The sequence below is a fragment of the Mastomys coucha genome, unplaced genomic scaffold (genome assembly GCF_008632895.1).
Source record: "Mastomys coucha isolate ucsf_1 unplaced genomic scaffold, UCSF_Mcou_1 pScaffold18, whole genome shotgun sequence".
NCBI classification, from domain to species: domain Eukaryota; kingdom Metazoa; phylum Chordata; class Mammalia; order Rodentia; family Muridae; genus Mastomys; species Mastomys coucha.
The window spans coordinates 65,655,996-65,678,213 of NW_022196900.1; the positions used below are offsets into that span (position 1 = coordinate 65,655,996).

The 22,218-nt window shown below is 40.2% G+C and overlaps 1 protein-coding gene across 1 annotated transcript in view; it reads left to right on the forward strand.

The window, feature by feature from the left end:
- Usp24 (ubiquitin specific peptidase 24) overlaps positions 1-22,218 on the forward strand; it is a 133,297-nt gene that overhangs the window by 76,883 nt on the left and 34,196 nt on the right. Inside the window, exons 32-46 of the mRNA XM_031378039.1 lie at positions 733-830; positions 3,187-3,282; positions 3,397-3,625; positions 4,182-4,341; positions 5,845-6,000; positions 8,052-8,122; positions 8,773-8,933; positions 12,095-12,156; positions 13,849-14,040; positions 14,971-15,088; positions 17,108-17,252; positions 19,435-19,554; positions 20,041-20,166; positions 20,956-21,054; positions 21,850-21,932. Of these exons, the coding sequence (XP_031233899.1) occupies positions 733-830; positions 3,187-3,282; positions 3,397-3,625; positions 4,182-4,341; positions 5,845-6,000; positions 8,052-8,122; positions 8,773-8,933; positions 12,095-12,156; positions 13,849-14,040; positions 14,971-15,088; positions 17,108-17,252; positions 19,435-19,554; positions 20,041-20,166; positions 20,956-21,054; positions 21,850-21,932 (1,916 nt within the window). The remainder of the gene's footprint in view (positions 1-732; positions 831-3,186; positions 3,283-3,396; positions 3,626-4,181; positions 4,342-5,844; positions 6,001-8,051; positions 8,123-8,772; positions 8,934-12,094; positions 12,157-13,848; positions 14,041-14,970; positions 15,089-17,107; positions 17,253-19,434; positions 19,555-20,040; positions 20,167-20,955; positions 21,055-21,849; positions 21,933-22,218) is intronic.

Sequence of the window (22,218 nt, forward strand, 5' to 3'; positions counted from 1 at the left end):
TTAACAACTAAATGAGCTGTTGTTTCCTGGACACTTGTTTGTGCTGCTGTTCACTGAGTGCCTTAACATTGTCTTTCATTGGTCTGACGGCTTCTGTTGCAGCTGGTACATGTAGTCATTATCCTCCTTTAGCTGATAAGAAAGAGGAGGCCCTGAGGAAATTACATGTGTGTGATCTCTCAGCTCAAAGCTGATAACATTAGAACATGACTAAATGAGTTGCTACTAAATTGTGATTTCTGTGATAGAACCCTCACCCATCACAATATTCGGTTAAGCTTTACTTTAAGGTAGGCTCTGCAGTATCAGAGAAGGGCAGAGACACCGGAGTAAGAGCCACCTCACCTATAGAGTAAGTGCATGAGCCTAGGGCAGAGCATGTGTCCAGGGAGTAAGTGTGCTCTTTAGGGGCTTCAGCTAGTGCTTTTCAGTTTTGAGCTGTTTATTAAGCTCTGGCCTGCGTGTATTTAAAGAACATATTTTGCATATTGCATGAATTTATTTGTTATCTAAGCTTGAAGGTATTTCATGAAAACATTTGGTTCAAAACTGGAAAAGGAAATCCTAATTAAACACAGTATGGAAAAATGTGATTGTCTTAACTGAGGAAGATTAGCCTTCATAATCTTCTGGGGAACTAAGGCGGCATCAAAGGGATTCCTCCCTGAACTGTGAAGTAAGTCCGCTCTACAGAGAATGTCAGAGTGAATAACTTTGCTTCTTTGCTCACAGGTTCTAAGCTCCAAACTCATGCCCACAGCTGATGATGACATGGCAAGAAGCTGTGCAAAGTCCTTCTGTGAGAACTTCCTCAAAGCTGGAGGCTTGAGGTTTGTGAGTTGCAAAACCCATCTTGGTCACATTGGTTTCTTTCTCCCACATAAGCCTTGCTTATTCCTCCAGTGAACTGTGTGAGGCATTATGAGGGTTAGAGCGTTAGGAATGGCGCCTTGATGTCTTAGAATGTCTCTATTCATTTTCTAATTTTTCATTACTTGGGAAAACTTAGTGAAGAATGTCTCTCCCCTCTGCAAGACAGGGAGATTTTCAAGAAAAGTAAAGTTGAAGTGGTCGCCTCTCTCTCTTGAGTCATCCATGAGTTTGTGTCCTGTATTGTAGCAACATTGATGCTAGTGCGTGGAGTTGATTAGTATCTCTTTTCAGGAGCTTGTGCTTAAGTGGAGAGGAAGAGCTAGTTAGCCTGAAAGCAGTGGCATGTGGCCACGGCTGACGGAGAGAAAGCTGGAGTAAGAAGCTAGGAGATGCTTCACAAAAGAGGGGCCTTTGAGCTGGGAGTTGAGAATGAGTAGACTATTCCTTAGGTCAGTAAGCAGGGAGAGTGCTGTAATCCAAGCGGAGGGCAGAGTGAGTAAAAAGCATGAAGGTCAAAGTGAAGAAAGGTTCTCAAGCAGGAAGGAATGAAGACCAGTGTGAGGTCTGAGCAAAAGATGGCTAATAGAAGTCCTGTGTGGAAAAATAGAAGAGAACCTAGGCAGGGACCTTGAAGATCAAGAGGGGGAAATGAGCTAAAAGAATTCCCGAGCAGCAGGTTGTTAGATGGCTCAGTGGTTAAGAGTCCTGACTACTGACTACTCTTACAGAGGACCAGGGTTTGGTTCCCAGTACCCACATGGCAGCTCACAACCACTTCTAACTACAGTTCCGCAGGATCCAACACCATCTTCAGATTTCTGCAGGATAGTACACATGCACACACACTTACACATAACATAAAATTAATACTAAAAAAGATTTCCCAAGCATTGCAGAAGTTCTGGTGTGCATAAGAAATTTCTTGTTGTGCTTACCCCTTCCTGTATCCCTCCACCCCACCCCACCGGCTTCCTTCCTGCCTCTGTTTCTCCACCCCTACCCTTTCTTTCCTTGAGACAGGGTTTTATTCTATGGGCCAGGCTAGCCTGGAACTAACTTTCTGATTCGGGCAGGCCTGCTGTGATTATGCTAATTCTATAGCCTTGGCTTCAGCCACCACATCCAGTTTTCATTCCGCATTTTAGAAATGTTCTTCTTTAAACACTCATTTCAAATTACCCAGCAGTTTGCATATTTATGATAGTCAAAGCATTATTCTTGAACTTACTGTGGGCATTTTTAGTTTATGTGTTATGCATTATTTTAAGCAATGGGAACAGAGAGCAGTGAGTAAAGTAGACAAAATGTATGTCCCCATAAAGCTTGCAGTCAACTAGAGAGGGAGACAAAACAGTAGGCCAATAAGTAAAGGTTCATGTTAAAGGGATTAAGAGTGATAGGAAGACACAAAAGAGGAAGCTAAAGAGGAAGGTTGTGATTCTTAGTTGTAGATGAAAAAATGTCCACTTGGTGAGGTGACATTTTACAGAGACTTGAAAACTGGGAAGAAGCAAAGCCCAGAGAGCAGCTATTGTGTACTTTGTGGGGAGCTGCCTGGAACCTGTGCAGGACACCAGAGGCCAGCATGCTCGAAGCCAATGACTGCGACACTCTGCGGACACTCAGGATCAGGATGTGTAGCACACTGCTCAGCACACTCTGCCTTCTCTGTTTGTGTAGGAAGCTATTGAACAGCTTTTGGCAGATGAGTACCATGATCTGATTTATGTTAAAAGAATCACTCTGCTTCACCTTCTAAGAATAGATTTGGAGGGTGGAGAGGTAAGAATGGAAACAAGAAAAGTAGAGATTAGGGGCTAGAGAGGTGTCTCAGCAGTTAAGAGCACTGACTGCTGTTCAGAAGGTCCTGAGTTCAAACCCAGCAACCACATGGTGGCTTACATCCATCTGTAATAAGATCTGACGCCCTCTTCTGGTGCTGTCTGAAGGCAGCTACAGTGTACTTACATATAATAAATCTTTAAAAAGAAAAAAAAAGAAAAGTAGAGATTGAAAACAAGCTTGATTGAATACACCAATTTTTGATATATTTTTGAATTTCTAATTCTACTAATACCAGGGTAGGCATTGTTCTGTGATGGCAAACCAGCTAGTGAGAAAAGCTGTGATCTGTACATACTATCTTGGTTATCTGTCAAGTAATTATGGAAGTCCTTGGGAGAGAAATATGAATGTGGATAGTTCATTTATATGTAGAAACTTGGTAACTAAACATTTATGGAATACTGCATTTAGTTTTCTATTTTAAAGAAATTAAATCTTTAATATTCTATCTTTGTTCTTTCTTTGAAGTTTGGTTGTAAATGTCATGCAGAGAGATTCCATCCCATCGGAAGTAGACTATGAGACAAGGCAGGGTGTTTATTCTATCTGTCTACAACTTGCAAGGTATGAAGGTGTATTCCATTATTCTCTCAAGGCAATATTTTACTTTTTCCAATTTTTATCATTTTTAAAAGAGTATGAAATAACTTGGAATGCACATTGCCTCGTCTGTTTAAGGTTTTTACTTGTCGGACAGACAATGCCAACGTCATTAGATGAAGATCTCACCAAAGATGGCATAGAAGCACTTTCTTCCCGTCCATTCCGAAATGTCAGCCGGCAGACAAGCAGACAGATGTCCCTGTGTGGGACCCCAGAAAAGTCATCCTACAGACAGCTGTCAGTGTCAGACAGGTCTTCCATTAGGGTTGAGGAAATCATTCCGGCTGCTCGAGTTGCAATCCAAGTAAGTACCGAGTACCTCCTGCTTGGGAGAGGGAGCCGGGATATAGAACAGCCCCGTGTAAACACTGCTTGTAAGCAGTTTATCGTGAGTAGGAAGGAGACTGACTACAAGTACGGAAACCATATGATCAGGGTGAAACTACAGAAACCCAGCCTTCCGTCTCAGCAGTAAGGGATAATGTCATTCACTTGTGCTGTCGTGTGTGTTTAAGCCACAAGGTCCTAAAGACTAAATGGTGAACAGAATGAGGGAGGTGGAGAGGAGACTTGTTCAAGTAAAAAGAACAAAACCGGAGCTCATTTGCTGAGTGACAGGACGTTCATAGAAACTTAAGTGTACTGTGTAGGAGGGGACATGGCAAGAAAACAAATTGAGGAATGCTTGGGTAAAACCAGAACATGGCATTAGGGACTGCAGGTAACGGCTCCTAACGAGCATGTGTGAGGACAGTGTGAGAAGGGCAATCGAAGATCTGAGACGGGAGGGTTGTACCTTGAGACCACAGTCAGAGAAGTCAGCATGTCTTTCTCCTAATACCCTTCCCATGCCTCCTTAGACTATGGAAGCAAGTGATTTCACTGCCACTGTGGCTTGTTTCATGAGACTGTCATGGGCTGCAGCTGCAGGACGGCTTGACCTTGTCGGAAGTAGCCAGCCGATTAAAGAAAGTAATTCTCTGTTTCCTGCTGGAATTAGAAGCAGACTCAGCAGTTCAGGTACTGATTTAAAATGGGACAGTGCTTTTAAGTAAACACAGAACTGTATGTTTCCCTATGGCTTTTTGGTCCTCATTAGTATGTATGTGCACCTGTATACATATGCTTACATATGTATGTATGTGTGTGTATGTTTATAACAATAATAATTAAAGAGGACGAGGCCATAAATTTGAGAGGGAGTGGGGGAGGGGTTGGATGGGGGTAGAAGTGACGTGAATACAATGCCCATGTAGAAAAATCTCCAGAACAAAAAGGACAATAATAGATCATTGGGCAAGAATTAGCTGTAAGTATAATCCATGTGCAGATTTGTCAGATTATAAAAAGAAGCTTTTTCTCTTGCTTTTGAACATGATTAAAAAATTCATGAGTCTTGACAACTAATGTAAAGGAAAGGGCATTTATTAACACATGGAATAAGTGCAGATGTCAAGTCTGACGTCTTTAGCTTTGCTGAGTATAAAAGTGTTACACCTATAATTCGTGGCTGAAACAAATTTCCCAGAAGTCTAGCATGGTAAACAGTTCTTTTCTTGGTTTGGCACAGCTCCATGCCCCAACTCCAGAGAGAGAGAGAGAGACAGAGAGAGACAGAGAGAGAGAGAGAGAGAGAGAGAGAGAGAATATGCCATGCGTAGCTTATGTGTGACCTAGAGATCAATATAAGATTATTGTTCTTCAGATAATTTTGTTCTCTTTCTGGTTTGGGGTGAGAGCGGCTATTTTGAGACAGGGTCTCTCATTGACAGAGAAATCACCCATTAGGCTGGGCTGACTCAGCAAGCACTGTCCTCACCTCCACAGTGCTGGATTTGCAAGTGTACTACTATGCCCAGCTGCGCCCATGGTTTCTGGGTACTGAGTTCAGGTTCTTATAGTTAGCTTACTAAGCATTTTACCAACTGAACTACCCTTCTAGACCATGTTAACTTATTTTCTGTTGGGCCTTTTCATGTAGCTTTATTTCTTAGTTTTGTTAGTTCTTCCTGCTCTATATGTTTATAAATACATCAGTAGTAAAAGGGTTTTCTAGTTTAGCTTGGTTTGGGTTTTTTGAGATAGGGTCTCACTATAGCCCTGACTAGGGTGTCCTCAAACTGTCTACCCTACTTCTCCATTGCTGGGATTAAAGGTGCAGGTGCATGCTACCACACCCAGCATAAGAATATTTTTTAAATTATGATAGAATATGCAGAAATGTTAAGTAAGTTATATTTTTTAGGATTCTTGTGTCCATGTAGTCCATTGAGATCATCTTGTAAGACACAAGGCATTCTCCCACCTGAAAGGAGTTTTGCCATGTGAAAACATTTTGAATCCCTGCAAATGTGTTTAAGACAAAGCAGCTGGTATGCATCAAATAGGGAGAGTACATCTCCTGCTCCCCAGCAATGCTTCCTTGCAGTATTTACTATTGCACAGGGACTGTGGGTCTTACATGAAAATACTAATACTGCATGCTCCTAGGAGCCATACTAAACTTGTGTTCCCGGCTTTCAGGAAGCAATTGCAGCTCTAGCAGTGAAGGAGAGCCAGCAGCCCTGCATGCTGGGATCTGTGTCCGGCAGCAGTCTGTGTCCACCAAGGATGCCCTGATTGCTGGAGAGGCTTTGTCTCTTCTTGTTACGTGCCTGCAGCTTCGGAGCCAGCAACTGGGTAGGAGGCGGCTTATTAGGAATTCATTTCTTCCAGAGAAAAGCCAGGTTTCTGTTAAGAACTAGCATTGCTTTATAGAGAGTAAGGATGTAGAACAGGTGAAAACAGTGCTAGAGTGGTTAATTCTGCAGGAATGTTTGAGTGTTTGCTGAGCCTCTTGTGCACAGACACATGTGTCCTCACATACAATTCTACATCAGGTGTTGTAGGGTGCCATGTCTGCTCTATTGGAGATAATTGTAACTAAGGAATTGAAGCACCCAGGTTACTCATTTATACTAAGTAAATGATGTCAGAATTATATACTGCTAGGTCTGGCTCTATAATCTTTGCTAATGACTTCTAGTTGGTGGAGATGCTGGGCCTTAGTTCCTCAGTATCTTTGCTCCATTTTCTCTTTTTCTCAGTGTCTCCATCCAGTTTCACAGCCTTAAATCCACTAGACACTGTTACTCCCCACGTTAGTGTAAGTCTGCCGTCTGAACACCCTCCTCATCGCTGTACTTGAGATATCTCAAACCTAACCTGTCCAGAATAACTCTGATCTTGCCATAGCATTCAGAAGTTCTACCAGTTTATAAGTAGAGCAGTTCCAGCTTCCTGCATTCTCTGCCTAAGAACCTTGAATTAACGATCACATTTTACTGTCTCTGCTTCTGTTATGTGAGCATAACCTCTTTCAGATTCTGGATTACACCTGTTTGTACCCCTTTTGTGTGTGGTTAGTACTTCCACACTGCCTCCACCTCTTAATTGGATTGTACCAATCAATGCTGACCTAATTTCTCTCCCTACTCCTGCCCTTACAGTTTATTCCTCAGGCACACTCCTTCAGAACTCCCAGGTTTCTGTGCTCATCCACAGTAAAACCAACTCTTAACTAAGTCCCCAAGCCCAACACAATCCAATATACCAGTGACTCTGTTTCTCCCAGCTTCTAGTTTATCCCTCACTTGCTGGCCTCTTTGCTATTTCCTCAATACATAAGATACGTTCCTGCCATAGGTCCTTTACTCCGGCTGTTCCCTCTTTCTCTTAATGCTCTTTTCTCACCTGCAAGTCTTTGCACACATCACACCCTGGTTAGACATCCCTGACCATCTTCCCAAAAGCCTAAGCCTTTCCTGTGCCTCACACAACCCAAACCCTTCCCTTACTTTTTCAACATCATTTGTTTTCATAACCCTGTCAACACAATACACTCATTTTTCATGGTATTGCCATCATCCCGTCTCCTCCAACTACACTGAGCTCCACTAAGCCAGAGACTTGTTCATTGCATTCCCTGCTGAATCTCCAGCCCCCAAACACTTTGTAATATGCAGGAAGCTCTCAAGAAATAGTCAGAAGCAAAGTAAGTTCAGTACTGGGAATTGTACTAATTGTCTAGTCTTAGCTGTAGCTACTTATTTCAGACTACCACAGATAAAGATCTGATGGTCATGGTGTGCTTTCTATAACAACATCCAAACTAATTGTATAAGTCAGAAGTTAAAATTATCAAGATCAACATAGAAATTAGACACTTATAGTTCCAACTTATAATTTATTAAACTAATAACTGCACAATTTTTCTGAGAACAAATGAATTTGAAGATGTTTATATGGGAAGTTTAAATCATTATGAAATAGCTTTTTAAATTTGTACCATACTCATAACTTTTTTCCTGAAATTGTTTGAAACATTTTTAAGTTGAGAAAATAGAACTTCTCCAAGTTTTTAATCTCATCGTGTGTGAACTAAGTGTAAGGTGTACTTTATAGTCAGTAGCAATTGTAGCACTGTAGTTATAGGGAGAAGACCTCCTTACTTTGTAACTGGCTCACACAGGCCAGTAGTGCCGAGATGTTCCATGAGGCACGCTCAGTTCCTGGGGACTAGTGGACAGTCACAGAGACCATTGTAGACAATCCTGGGGTTTGCCTCTGTGGAAATAGGGGAAATTTTTCTCCTTAAGTTTGGTCTTAAGAAATTACTTAGGAATACTGTCATTTTGTAAGTGCATCGCCTGATTCTTTCCTTCTACTCTTCATTCTCCCTGTTTCTTTAGCATCTTTCTACAGCTTGCCATGTGTTGCCGATTTTATCATCGATATTCTGCTTGGATCACCAAGTGCTGAGGTAAGGATTTCTATTACTTAGCAGAAGACCTCTCGGTCTTGTTGCTATGGGCTTTCATAAAGGCCTACAGCATTGCGGGAAGTACAGAAGGTATGGCTATAGACCACCACCCTGAAGGAAGGTGACCATTCAGACTATACCCTGCCTTCTCTTTCTCCCTCCACATTCCAACAAAAATTTCGGCACTGGTGTTAGAACTGATTGATGTTTGAATTTTGTTAATAACCAAAGAGCAGCCTCCAGTGTCAAGCATCTGTTAACAGCAAAAGCAGCAGACGTAGGCTTCAGCATGTTGGTCAGAGTCTGGAAAGATCACCTGCAAACCGTGAACTTTTCTTAGGTTTTAATTCTTTCATGTGACAATGAAAATAAACTTTTTAAATATCTGAAAATGGGGTTTATTTCATTGAATTATAAACCTGTTAGCTCTAGTAAAATAGTAAAGTAATTTGGGAAATTAGTTTCCAAACCACATTTATTTTTTAGTCCATTTACTCTGCAGAATCTTTATCATTCAAAGTTAGAATCATCACATCTTTCTGACATATTTCAGTCTCTTGAACAAGTAAATGGTGTGGATTTTCAGAGTGTCACTTTGGAAGTAGTCTGCAATGTTGATGGCATCTGTCATTTCACTGATCACCTTTCAGATCCGCCGGGTTGCCTGCGATCAGCTGTACACTCTTAGTCAGACAGACACTTCAGCCCATCCAGAAGTGCAGAAGCCAAATCAGTTCCTTCTGGGCGTCATTCTCACGGCTCAGCTGCCTCTCTGGTCCCCTACCAGTATCATGAGAGGAGTCAATCAGAGGTACGGAATAAAGACAGAGTGGGGATGCTTCTCTGCTCCTCCTGTGAAGTCCACACAGGTTCTTGAGACAAGAGAGCTTCTCTTTTTCTCTCCTCGCATGCAAGTTCTGCATGTTTTTCCTGATACAGGATGAGAATTAAACCCCACCAGGCTTCTCTCTCACCAGTCCTTACTCCCACACTATTCTTCCCATTTGGCAACTTCCCAAGGTTATTTGAGCCTGGTCCCTTGGTCCACGTCACATTTCTGTTCTCCTGCATGTCACCTTCTCAGCTCAAATATTTTATAGAGTCTGTAGGTGACTCTGTTAGTTTGGGTATCTTAAAACTTTGTTTTCTAATCCGTAAGCACGAGGTGTCTCATTGTGTTTAATTTCTCCCAGCAGTGTGCACTGCTTTACTGTATAAGACTTACCTCCTTAATTAAGGTGAATCTCAAGTGTTTTATTATTCTTGATGCTATTGAAATAGAATTGTCTTCTTAATTCACTTTTCAGATTGTACACTGTTGATGGGGAAAATACTTTTGTTATTGACTTTTATATTCTGTAACTTTGCTAAATTAACGGGCATTAACAGGGCTTGGGTGAAATCTTTAGTGTTCTCCATACATTAATGTTTGTCAGATTAGTGAACAGGTAAGTCCATCTCTACTGTTCCAGTCTGGATGCTTCTTTCTTACCTAATTGTTCTGACGAGAAGTTTCAGTGTCCTACTGAACAGAGATGGTGACAGTGGGCATGGCTGGCTCCTTTTTTGTTAAATATATTTAATTGTATTTAATGTGTATAGATGTTTTGTCTGCTTATGTGTGTGCATAGTACCTGTAGAGACCAGAAGAAGGTGTTGGCTCATCTGGCACTCAAATGTTAGGAACCAAGCCCAGGTGCTGTACAAGAGCAGCGAGTGCTCTTAACCACTGAGCCATCTAGCCTCCGTGTCCTTATCACTTTTGTCCTTGTCACTGGAGCTGATTTGTGTGGGCTCCTTCACTCCCTCTCTGGTAATAAGATGTTTCATGTCTGACTGTCACTGCCTTCTAAGAAACCAGCCTGTTCATGTTCTAGAATTTCTTAAGTGTACTGGTTTGCTAGTATTGGGGATTTTTGCTTTAGCATTTATGAGGGTTGTATGTTGGGTTGTAGTTTTCTTATGGGATCTCTGTCTAGCTTTGGTAGTAGGACACTGCTGTCCTCGTAAGAACTGGGACGCACTGCCTTCCCTTCAGGGTCATAGAGTTTGAGAAGGACTACAGTTAGTTTTTAAATGTTTAATAGAATTTATCAATAAAGCTTCCTAGCCTGTTTTTTTTTTTTTTTTTTTTTTTTTTTTTTTTTTTTAGTTGGGAGTTTTTAAAATTCTACTTTGCTAATATTTGAGTTCTAGAATTTTCATTTCATATAGAATATTAATTTTATGGACAGTTACTCATGGTACTCTCATAACCTTTTTTTTCCTATAAAAATCAATGGCAATATTCTTACTTTCATTTCCAAGTTTAATACCTGAGTTTTTTGAGGGTTTTTGTTTGTTTTGTTAATCTAACTAAAGTTATCAAGATATTCTTTTCTTTTTGTAATTTTTTTCTATCCATTCTAGGCTTTTAAAATGCATATATTTTCTAGATGATGTGTGTGTGTGTCTGTGTGTGTGTGTCTGTGTGTGTGTGTGTGTGTGCTTGTACTTCCATACAATTTCTAATGTGTCAAAATTCATGGTCCACATATTTAATTATCAACATGTTTAAAGCATTTGACTTTTAAGTTTTAAAATCCTGATGTGTAAATAAGAAGTCAGTATTTTGGTTTTGAAAATAGATCATTATGGGTGACTTGTTAAATTTTCAACCCAAACTTATATTGGCAACTTACCATCAGGATTAAACCTGAAGTGGATGTTAGTTGAATATTTTTAGTAATAAAAAAATAATTCTTTAATAATTTAAAACTAATTTTCAGGAAATATCTTTATCTGTAACCATCTGAACTAAAGTAGATGTCTTTTTCCCTTGAGTACTTTTGACTTTGGAATTAGAACTTTTCCCAGTGAAGTTTTTCTAAATGTAAACATTTAATTTTGAAGGATAGTAATTGTCTAGTGGAAGTCTTCAGTTGTTTAAGAAGCTGAAGCTGTTGGGCTTGTCCTTAATTTCTCTGCAACTGAAAGAAAAAGCAAAACGGAGAGGGCTGCAGCAATGGCTCAGCAGCTGAGAGTACTCAGCCATAGTGCTCATGCAGAGGACCCGGGGTAACTCCCAACAGCCACGTGATAGCATCAATAACCCCATTCCAGGGGATCCACTGCCCTCTTCTAACTTCAAGTACACCAAGCACACACGTGGCACACATATACATGTGCAGACAAACATCCATAGTAAAATAAAAGGAATAAATTTTAAGACAAAACATGAAATGAGATTTTTTTTTTAACAAAAGGACCTTTTGACAGGAAGTTGACTTGTAAAGCTGTTTAATTTTGCATACAGTTGAATGGTTATACTTTTGATAAATTTGAAATTTGTATTTCACAACATTTTTAAAATGTCTTAGTTTGGTATATAATTAGCAATTACCATAGCTAATTGTGCCACACAGTTTACCAAGGGATGGGAGTATGGGTGGGTGTGTTTTACCCTCAGAAAGGTCTGAGTTTGGATGTTCTATTATCTGTAATTTTAAATAACCTAAAAATCTTGGTTCATTACATCCACTTGATCCATTCTATAATAAGACTATACTAAGCATTTAGAAATTATAAGACTGAGGGAAATAAGGTGTCCATGGTCACCAGCTATAAGTAGTAAAGCCAGTCTGACTTACCACCTATGTTCCTGCCCACTGGACCACAATACAGCAACTCCATGCGCTTGACAGCTAATTGGTAGATATTGGTTCGTGTTTGAGTGAACAAATGCAATCAGTGTCTGTGTTAGTGTAAAATGCGATACATTTGTAAGTTTTCTTCTCTCTACCCCATTGTTCTTAGACTACAGTGCATTACAATTATTAATTTCCATAATGCTAAAATTGATATTTAATGTAAGTATTGTATATTTAGGGAAATTACCTTGTTCAGCTGCTTTGGGAGCTTATTTTTTAAAGGAAAATGCGTTATCTTTTAAGATCAGGCCTTTTTAGTAACTGAAATCTATCTGGGTTTTAGACTGCTGTCTCAATGTATGGAGTATTTTGATTTGCGGTGCCAGTTATTAGATGATCTGACAAGTAAGTAAAGTCTCACTTTGATTTGGGGTGGGGGAAGTGAAAATGACAGACCATAGCTGATGTACCGGTCAGAAAGTGAGAAAGTGAGAGTGCATTCATTTTTGACATTGGGTTTTGTTTTCTTGGAAATGGCATGTAAATTCATGCGCCATTGAGCTCTGCGTCTGTTACATATCCAACCAGGTACAAGGAAGGTTTGTGAACTTTAGAATAAGAAAGTCTCATTAGTAATTGAACTAAGAAAGAATTAACATGAAAGGCCTGACTCTGTAGCATAATTTACTCTATCACATTTTATTTTTTAAGGTTTATTTTTACTGTATTTATGTGTATGTGTATGTTCTGTATGAATGTATGCACGTGTGCCTGGGTGCCTACAGAGGCCAGAAGGTGTTAGATACCCTCAAAATGGAGTTACTGCCAGTTCTAAGCCACCTGATATGAGCACTGGGAACTGAACTCAGGTCCTCTGAAAGAGCAGGCAATGCATGTACCATTGAGCACTTTTCCAGCCCCTATTCTGACACGTGGGATTATTTAATGGCAGCTGGAATCTGTTAGGACATGTTGATAGTGACAGAGGTCAGTCAGGGAGTGAAGTAGCAGTGATAGAAGTTGCCTGTTAGAATGTGGAGATTTTACTCATCTGTACTTTCAAATAATGCAAATATATTATAGATAATACAAATTTTCCATGTAAACTTTAGTTGTTCAGACCAAGTGTTTAATATATTCTCTACTCTTTACCCTCAAATTCACTTCAGATTACAGGAAATAAAATTCAGAATCAACAGAAATATTAATTGTCGTAGACCATCAAAGCCAGGTGAAAATAAATGTCCACTATGAATGTACGCGTTAGACAGACCCATGGGGGATTCATAGAGACAGTTCCTGGAGGCTGGGGTCTGTGCTCTAGAAAGTAACAGAATGGCTTCTTAAGAGAAGCAACCTTTTCCCAACACCTCATTCTAAAAGCATGCTCATGCAAAGACCTTCCTTCTTGCAAAGGAGCACAGAGCTCTGGTGTCTGGTGACCTGAGCAAGAACTCTGCAGGCGGGTGCTTTCCTGGCTTTCAGATCAGGACTCCGCCTCTAAGCAGTGCAGTGAGCCTCTTGGAGATTGGAGTAAATAATAGTTACACTGTATGTCTTGACTCTGGTATAAGGTAGAGAGAATGGGACCATGTCCATATACCTTCCTCGACCTAACAGATGGAGCCATGCTTCCAGTGTAGGATTTGACTGTCAGTCCTTATTTGGTAGGGTAAGAGAAATTATTGTTTGGTTCATGGTTTGGAGACGGGAGCTTATGATGCCTGATCTTTCTCTTTATAGATCTGCCTCTTTGGTTTAGGAAGCACTGTGGAGAGCCTTAGTTCTTCTCATTACTCTCCATTCCTCCCTTCCCCTGGGAAGTCTTGTTTGCTAAAGCAGGTGCTTTGTTAGAGCAATGATCATCTCTATTAGCATGGTGGCCTGCACAGAGGAGGCAGTCAGGTGTTTAGTTGATGCAGGAGATGGCCTTAACAGGGTCTGCAGCCAGAAGACTATTAATGACAAGGTTTGTGAGATCTGTAAAGTGAAAGATTAGGACTTTAGACTGATATCTTTAGTCCAGGACTTTGATTCCATGAACAGGAATCTTTCCTTGTAATAGAGTTCTACCTCCTCACCTTTATCCCCTCTCAGCTTCGGAAATGGATCAGTTAAGAATCAGCCCCACTACCATGCTTGAAGATGAGATTACATGGCTGGATAACTTTGAACCTAATCGAACAGCAGAGTGTGAAACCAGTGAAGCAGACAACATCCTATTGGCAGGACATTTGCGGCTCATTAAGACCCTCCTGTCACTCTGTGGGGCAGAAAAGGAAATGCTTGGTAACTATTGTTTCATCTTATTGTGTGAGAAAGAGTACCTCAGTTCTTAGTTACTACCATAGTGTTGTGTATAATTGTGACAATATAATTGCTAAATGTTCCATGAAAATTTGACCTTTTAGGAGTAGAAAATGATTAGTAATCACTAGTAGTAATGATTAGTAAAACATAGGTGTCTTTTACCTGTGTCCTTAAATCACATGGATAATTTTATATTGTTGAAATAGTTACCTCATGACTTTCTTTCAAGTAAAAATTATAACTCAGAAATTTGTCTCTTTTGTTGTTTGTTATATTTTATAATATATCTTCATTCTTAAGAATGGTTCTCATCTGGGAAGTAATCCCCAGCCATTATCTCCTCCATGTTGTAAGACTCCCCTGGAGTGCAGTTATAACTTGGATGTACATATCCAAATGCTATAAATTATATTTAGAAAACAAACCAAAATGTAACTACCACAGTTGTAGTATCAACTATACCAGCCCTATAGAATCTTCATGGCTATTGATGCTACATAGAAAGAGTGATTCTTAACTAGGACGGAAGGAATATCATTTTACCTGACGAAGATAGGCTTAAAAGTTTCTGTAGCCCCTGTGTGGAGGACTTCCTGATGCCCAGATATGAATCATTCCCTCAGACCGTTCTGCTTTGTAGTGGTGTTGACACTTGTGCTTCCGAGGTGAAAGCTTGACTCCTTTCACTGTCACAGACTCTGAAAGACGGCACTGTCACCTGACCACTCCTTACCTTGTTTCCTGGTCCCAGCATGCCACAGATCTGTGCAACATACTGAGCTCTCAAAAAGCACACTTGAAGTTAAAGCAGACACATTGCTGTTGGGTGGCCTGGGTGCCTATGCTGCTCTGATAGGAAGGTGCAATAGAATCTGTTCTTCTTCAATGTGATATTCTGCTCTATTCCAGGTTCATCACTGATTAAACCATTACTAGATGACTTCCTTTTCCGAGCTTCTAGAATTATTCTAAATAGTCATTCTCCAGCCAGCAGTGCCGCCATCAGTCAACAGGACTTTCATCCAAAGTATGGAAAACGCACGTTGTGTTCAGTTTTGGTAAAATCTCTTAATTCACAACTGTAGTCCAAAAAGATTTTCTTAACTTGGAATTTGTCTTCCATCCTGTGAGTTTGTCCTGTTTCCTTCCACTTAAGCCAGTGCATGCAAATGAGCTTTGTTTAAAGTGTGCCTGGCACATAGTGAACAGAGAGAAAGTGTCCTGGTACAGTTCTCATCATCAAGGTGGGAAAGGAAGTAACTGTGCTAATCTGGTCCGTAACCAATCCCAAGGGAAGCAGAGGTGGTAAGAATTCCGTGTAGGGATTGGGACTTCAGCTTGGTGATGAGCCATGCGTTTAGCCATGTGGATGTGAGTCCAGTCCCAGCACCGAAGGGGAAATAACAAATTATCTCCAATGTAAATAGACTCCAAGTCTGTTCTGTAGGCTTCAGGATTTTTTAGGAGAAAGGTCTAGAACCTTGTCATCTGCTGGGTCATACTATGTTCTCATATCTGCAGCTGCTAGTAATTTATTAAAGTTGTAATTTTGGAAGCAAGGTTTTATATTAGTCTTTGGAGATATAAATGTGAAATATCTACAAGTCAAGTTATGTTTAGACTTTTGTCCCTAAAAAGGGCAGCAATGAGCTGCCACTTACCTTGCTTGGAATTGAACTTAATTTTCTAAAGAACAGAGGTACAGTTTCAGAGATGACTGATAGAGGCAAGGCATAGTAAAAAGAACAATCCTTACATGGAATCCCGTGAAGTGTCATGTGGAAATACTTTTCTAGTTAGAGAAATCCCTTAGTAGCAGAATGTAGTGGAAGGTAGGGAGAGGACATTTTTAGAGCTCTTGATCTATCCTTAGGTCTGTAGCTCCTACCTCGTTCCTGTCTGGTCTTGTCTTGAAGCACTAGGTCCTGGGATTCTAATTAAAGCACCAGAAATACATTAGCATTTTTGACTTTTCAGTAAATACAAAACAATATATCTCTAGCAGTTTTAATGGAAAGAATTCATTGGTGACTCCTTTCCCTTATTTTTATTTTAATAATAAACTCATGTGTAACACCTGGATGGAAAAGCAGACACGTTTTACTCTCCCCTGTGTATAAATATGCTCATCCATCAGTGACCTTTTTTGACAACTGTGAGGCGCAAGAGATTTAAAATACATGACATCTTTCTGAAAGTAAATGTATCCTTTGTCACAATTACAAAACAACTGCTTTTGCCTCTGCGTATAGTGCCTCCTTGTTCCCTCCTTGTCCAGCCTGTTCAATCCATACATCTAAACAAGAATTAAAGGACAGCCATCTCTTTGGCCCTTGTCCTCGGCGGCAGGTACAATGCTAACCCAAGAGCTCCACAATTTTCCCCTGTACTTTTCTTTTTTGGTTTTTTGAGACAGGGTTTCTCTGTAAAGCCCTGGCTGTCCTGGAACTCATTCTGTAGACCAGGCTGGCCTCAAACTCAGAAATCCACCTGTCTCTGCCTCCCAAGTGCTGACATTAAAGGCGTGCACCACCACTTCCCCAGCAAGACAACTTTATATCCCCCCACCCCCTGTAATTTTATAACTGGTCCATTAGATATCCTCTTCGTTGTGTATCTATTCTATCTGTGACCACTTCAGTAGTGCCAGGTTAATCAGAGTTCAGAATTGCTGCCTGGGTTAAAAGGCAGGCAGTAAAGGAAATCTGCTTTCATAAACTGATTTGGCATGCTGTTTCTGTCTCCATTTTCTCTAACACAATAGAAAGCTAGTAGTGTTGTTGGAGAATTATTGACCATCGGCGTATTTGAAATGTTTGTGGGAATCTATCTTTATTTTCACAGCTTCCTTTTTCTTATTTGAGAAGATTTTACTGATTATTATCAGGCTAAGATAATAGTTCTGAAACCTCTTCCTGCCCCTGTATTTAGGGCACATAGATTACTAAATTTTTGGAATAGGCCTAACTTACCTGTGTTTAAGAGAGTGTAGCGTTTATATTTTCTATGGTTGATTGTTGAAGATGGTTTGTGCTGTTGTTCTTAGGTGTAGTACAGTAAATAGCCGCTTGGCAGCCTATGAAGTTCTTGTGATGTTAGCGGACAGCTCACCTTCAAATCTTCAGATTATTACAAAAGAACTACTTTCAATGCATCATCAGCCAGACCCTGCTCTCACCAAGGAGTTTGATGTAAGTTTTTAGACCTACTAATATCCTTTCTTGGGTGTGTTTGTGTAAGTGAAGCTAGAGGCTGGAGATCCTGGTGTCCTCCTCTGTCACGCACCACTTTGGCTGATGCAAAGCATCGCTTGAACCCAGAGCTGATTAGACTAGGAAGCCAGCTTGCTCTGGGGACCCGAGCAAGACTGCATGTAGACTTCACAGTTGCATAGAAGGCACTTTACCCTAAGTCTTCACCCCTCCCCTCATTTACCTGTTTTTAGAATGGTCTCCTAAATATATAACTTCTATCTACCTTTTGTGGGTATGTCCATCACGAGCAGCAGGATGGAGGCCAGGAGAAATTGCAGGAGTTAGGTCCTCTCACCTTCCACCGCCAGATTAGAATCAGGTTTTCAGGCTTCATCGTGTCCTGTCCTGCTGTGGGGTTTCTCTAGCCCCACAATACGGAGTTTTAGACTCAAGTTGCATTATCCTAACCATAACCAAGTCAATTTTTCTTTGCATGGCATGTTTACATATTACCAAATCAACTAAATTTTTTATCATACTTAACCACTGTATTATTATAAAATCCTTTCAGTTAGAGATGAGCCTTTTCAAAACTGACTAATAGTTACTTCCAATCAAAAGTGACATTCCAACCATTTTGTTATTTCACTTTTTTTATATTCTTGTTTTTGTTTTTATTTTTAAAAGATTTATTTATTATTATATATAAGTATACTGTAGCTGTCCTCAGATACACCAGGAGAGGGCATCAGATCTCATTCTGGATGGTTGTGAGCCACCATGTGGTTGCTGGGATTTGAACTCAGGACCTCTAGAAGAGCAGTCGATGCTCTTAACCACTGAGCCATCTCACTAGCCCGTTTTTGTTTTTTGAGCAAGTTATGCTGGCAGAATGCCAGGTACTGGAGTTACAAAGCCAGATAAATTCAGTGAGATTCATAGAGTTTATCATATATTAAGAAAAGTTCTAGACATGTGAGGCTGAGAAAGGAAATACTGCCCCAGCTGTCGGGCAGGCCAGAGCACGGACAGTGGAAGAGGAGCCAGCAGCACTGCCTCGGCACTGTGAGACACAGAGGAAGCTGGAGGTGTGTTCTAAGTGCTAGACTTTAGCATTTAAAAAAAATAATTTATTTGAAGCCAGCCTGGTCTACAGAGTGAGTTCCAGGACAACCAGGGATACACAGAGAAAGAACACTTGCCTCAAAAAATCAAATGCAAAAAATTTTTCATAACTTAAGAAAATCTGTGCTTTTTACTACAAATAAATGTCAGTACTTGTTAGCTCCTACAGAACAGTCTGTGTCAGTTACTACTGATGTTAATGAAAAACGTGTGAGGTCCAATAATGCTTCAGTGCTGCACGGCTTTGTCAGCTGTTTGCTTCTTACATAGATGCATGCACTTGTGTGGTTACAGTAAGAGAGCCAAGCTCCTGCTGTACTCACATTTCCACATAGAATTATACTGCCCTTCTGCTTACACGGGTGTTTGTTGAACACTAGCCAAGATGTCTTATCTGGATTAGTTCTACCCAGAAAAGCAATGTGTTATGCTCTGCATCGTTTGATAATATTTGTAAATAAAACAATGGAGTATTTTCTTGTCATTTTAATTGTACACTTATAGGAAAAGCTTAATAGAACATTACCTTGTATTAAAAAGAGTAATGTATAAAAGCTTTTTTTAAAGTACTATATAAAAACATTACCTTGCTTATTAACTGGTTGCACTACAGGATTCCTCGGGATAAATTTCAGAATATTCAGAAAAAAGTCAGCGTTCAATAGGCATCTTGATTAATGCCATAAAGTCTACACAACCACATTGTAAGCTCTTGAGAGAAGGACCATGAACATTTCTGTTCCCTCTTCATCCCAGGCACAGTGCCTGGCACATGATAGGTCATTAATAAACACTTGTTGAATGATAAGTGAATGACTGTAGGTTGATCTTGATTGACAGACAAGAGGCATAAGGGTGATGGCATTTTTCATCATCGTACCAGCACCTAACGCTGAGGTACTGAGGAACATAGGTTCTGTTGGTGTTCAAGCCAAGCTGGATGGATAGGTCTGAGTTTACTTTTTCTTCTTGGTCATCCCAGATGGCTGTTGTGAAAGTGTGCTGTGGTAGAATACTCATTCTCTTCCCCACTGTTATGTCCCTTTTTTCCCAGTACCTCCCCCCAGTGGATAGCAGGTCCAGCTCAGGGTTTGTGGGACTGAGGAATGGCGGCGCTACTTGTTACATGAATGCAGTCTTCCAGCAGCTATACATGCAGCCTGGGCTCCCCGAGGTGAGCTCCTCCTCCTGTCCTGTTTGGCATGCTTAATTATTATTTCTTCTGTTTGTAGCTATAGTTAAAAAGTCTTTATTAGCTTGTGAAATCTGTAAAGATGTCATAATCACACATTTCTGTAAATCTATTCTTTTAATCAGTAATTTGGCCAAATGTAATTTTTGTACATACAAAATTAATTCTCAAGCTATTTTATGAAGTTGTACTTAATATTTTAGAATATCTGGCTCTATTTTCTGCACCTCTTATTAACATAGTCACAACTTGTGGAGTAGCAGGCAGTATTTTGAGACTATTCTATAAGTATGTGTCTAGAGATCTTCATCTTATCAGCGTCATACTTTATCCTTAACCACACCCACTAGGAGATGACAAATCTAGATATCTCCAAGGCTGTCTCCTTAGCATAACAGCAGAGTGGGCATGCGTGTTTGCGTTTGCGGTTAGTGTGAAGCAGTTACAAGTGTCTCATTTTCTTCATAGTCACTTCTTTCAGTGGATGATGATACAGACAATCCAGATGACAGTGTGTTTTACCAAGTGCAGTCTCTCTTTGGGCATTTGATGGAAAGCAAGCTGCAGTATTATGTGCCTGAGAATTTCTGGAAGGTATTTATAATAACTGTATTTGATGTTAGATAATATTTAGAGTTTGGCTCCATTTTGGTTTTCTCTCATCACTAACAGCTTGTCAGAGATTTGAATGTTCAACAAATTGGTGCTTCTAAAATGATTAGAATGTCAAGAAAGTCATTTGTAATTCCTGGGGATCCACTTATCAGTTTTGATTGTTTCTTACAATTCTTATTTTAGCTCTTTAGAATATTCTTTTATTCTTTAGAGGAACAAAAGCGGTAGCTCAACAGTTGTATTGCTTTTGCAGAAGCACAGCTTTGGTTCCCAGCACCCACACCAGACAGTTCTCTGCAGCTGCAGCTCCAGGAGGGTCTGACTGACACCTCTGAGTTCTGCATTCATGTGCATACACCTGCACAGAGACAGCGATAAACGCAGAAGCTAAAATAGTAGGGAAAGTGAATCTTAAAGCAATGATTTAAGTAATTTCTCTGAACCTGGGCCAGTGTCATTTAGTGCCTCCAAATAAAGGACATGCTGCATTTTGTCACAGAGCAGAGGTCACTTTTAAGAGATCCACTCGCTGTTGTGTAGTCTGAGGGCTTACCCCGAACCCATGTTTGGTTTCAAGGTTTGGTTTCAGACTTGCTATGTTAGGAAGGACCAAGAAAATGCACAGATGGCTGAGTACAAGCCTGTCTCACTCCAGTAAAAAGATCCAGACCCTAAGAGTGAGCTTGTTCAGAAAGACTTATGTGATCCCGTGTATTGTTCAGAGCATGCTGCTTTTCTTTAAACACCTGTGTAATTCTCACTATGTAGATCTTCAAGATGTGGAACAAGGAGCTCTATGTGAGAGAGCAGCAGGACGCATATGAGTTCTTCACTAGCCTCATTGATCAGATGGATGAGTATCTCAAGGTAAGGAAGTTTTCATTGCCCTCCGGCTCCTGCAGCTATGAGAACAGTGTAGGGTACGGTGACTGAGACTCACAAGTTCATTCTTTCGGCATTTAAAATGAATATCTACACATTACTGTAGTTAATATTTCTTATTCACCTAAGCTGAGAAGATAATATAGTTTCTAATCTGTATTTCATAATAAATGGCCATTTGTGCATGAGGTTTTTTGTTTTGTTTTGTTTTGTTTTGTTTGTTTTTTGCAGTGTTCCTAGAGGTAATCTGGTTGCAGAGTGCTTAGTGAACTGATGGCCCTGGAGGCACTCTGGGAACTAGAAACTCTCAGGCAAAGGGCCCAGAGGACTAGACTACTATTTGTTTTGATGCTTAGACTCTTAAGATTTCTGCCTTTCTCAATAAAACAGCAGACTTTCCCAGAGTTGCCACTGTACATCGTATCAATAGGCACAACCACTGTGCTTCATCTGTTTAGATAACTTACAGGTCTATACTACCTGTCCTTGAGCAAAAGCAAAGGTCGTCCACCTTGAAACCTGGAGCACAGAAAGGAGGTTCAGAATCATAATATATGACTTGGAGTGACCAGCTCTCATGGCCTTCACTCTCCTTCCTCTTGTGATGTCTGCATTGCTCTGACACTGCGGCCAATGCTTGGTTATTACCCTCCATCTGGCCAAAACTAATACTCTTTATATTTTGGTGGCTAAATTGAAAGTCTTTTAATAAGATTTTATGTGAAACAGCTTGTACATTCTAGGGCTGTCAGTTAAAACCTTAAATTTTTATTCCAACAGAAAATGGGACGAGAACAAATTTTTAAGAATACTTTCCAAGGCATCTATTCTGATCAGAAGATCTGCAAAGATTGTCCTCACAGGTTAGTAAAGATGTCACCACTGCACTAAACAGTGACTATTAGGGATGGGGAGGATAGCTCAGTGGAACAACATGTTTGGTTTTGATACCAGCACCATGAGGGAAAATAAAATGATGTTTTAGAAAGTTATAATGTTAGTTTGTTGACTGACTTGTAGATTTATTTTTTTTTGAAGATTTATTTTTTGTTATATGTAAGTATGCTGTAGCTGTCCACAGACACACCAGAAGAGGGTGTCAGATCTCATTATGGGTGGTTGTGAGCCACCATCTGGTTGCTGGGATTT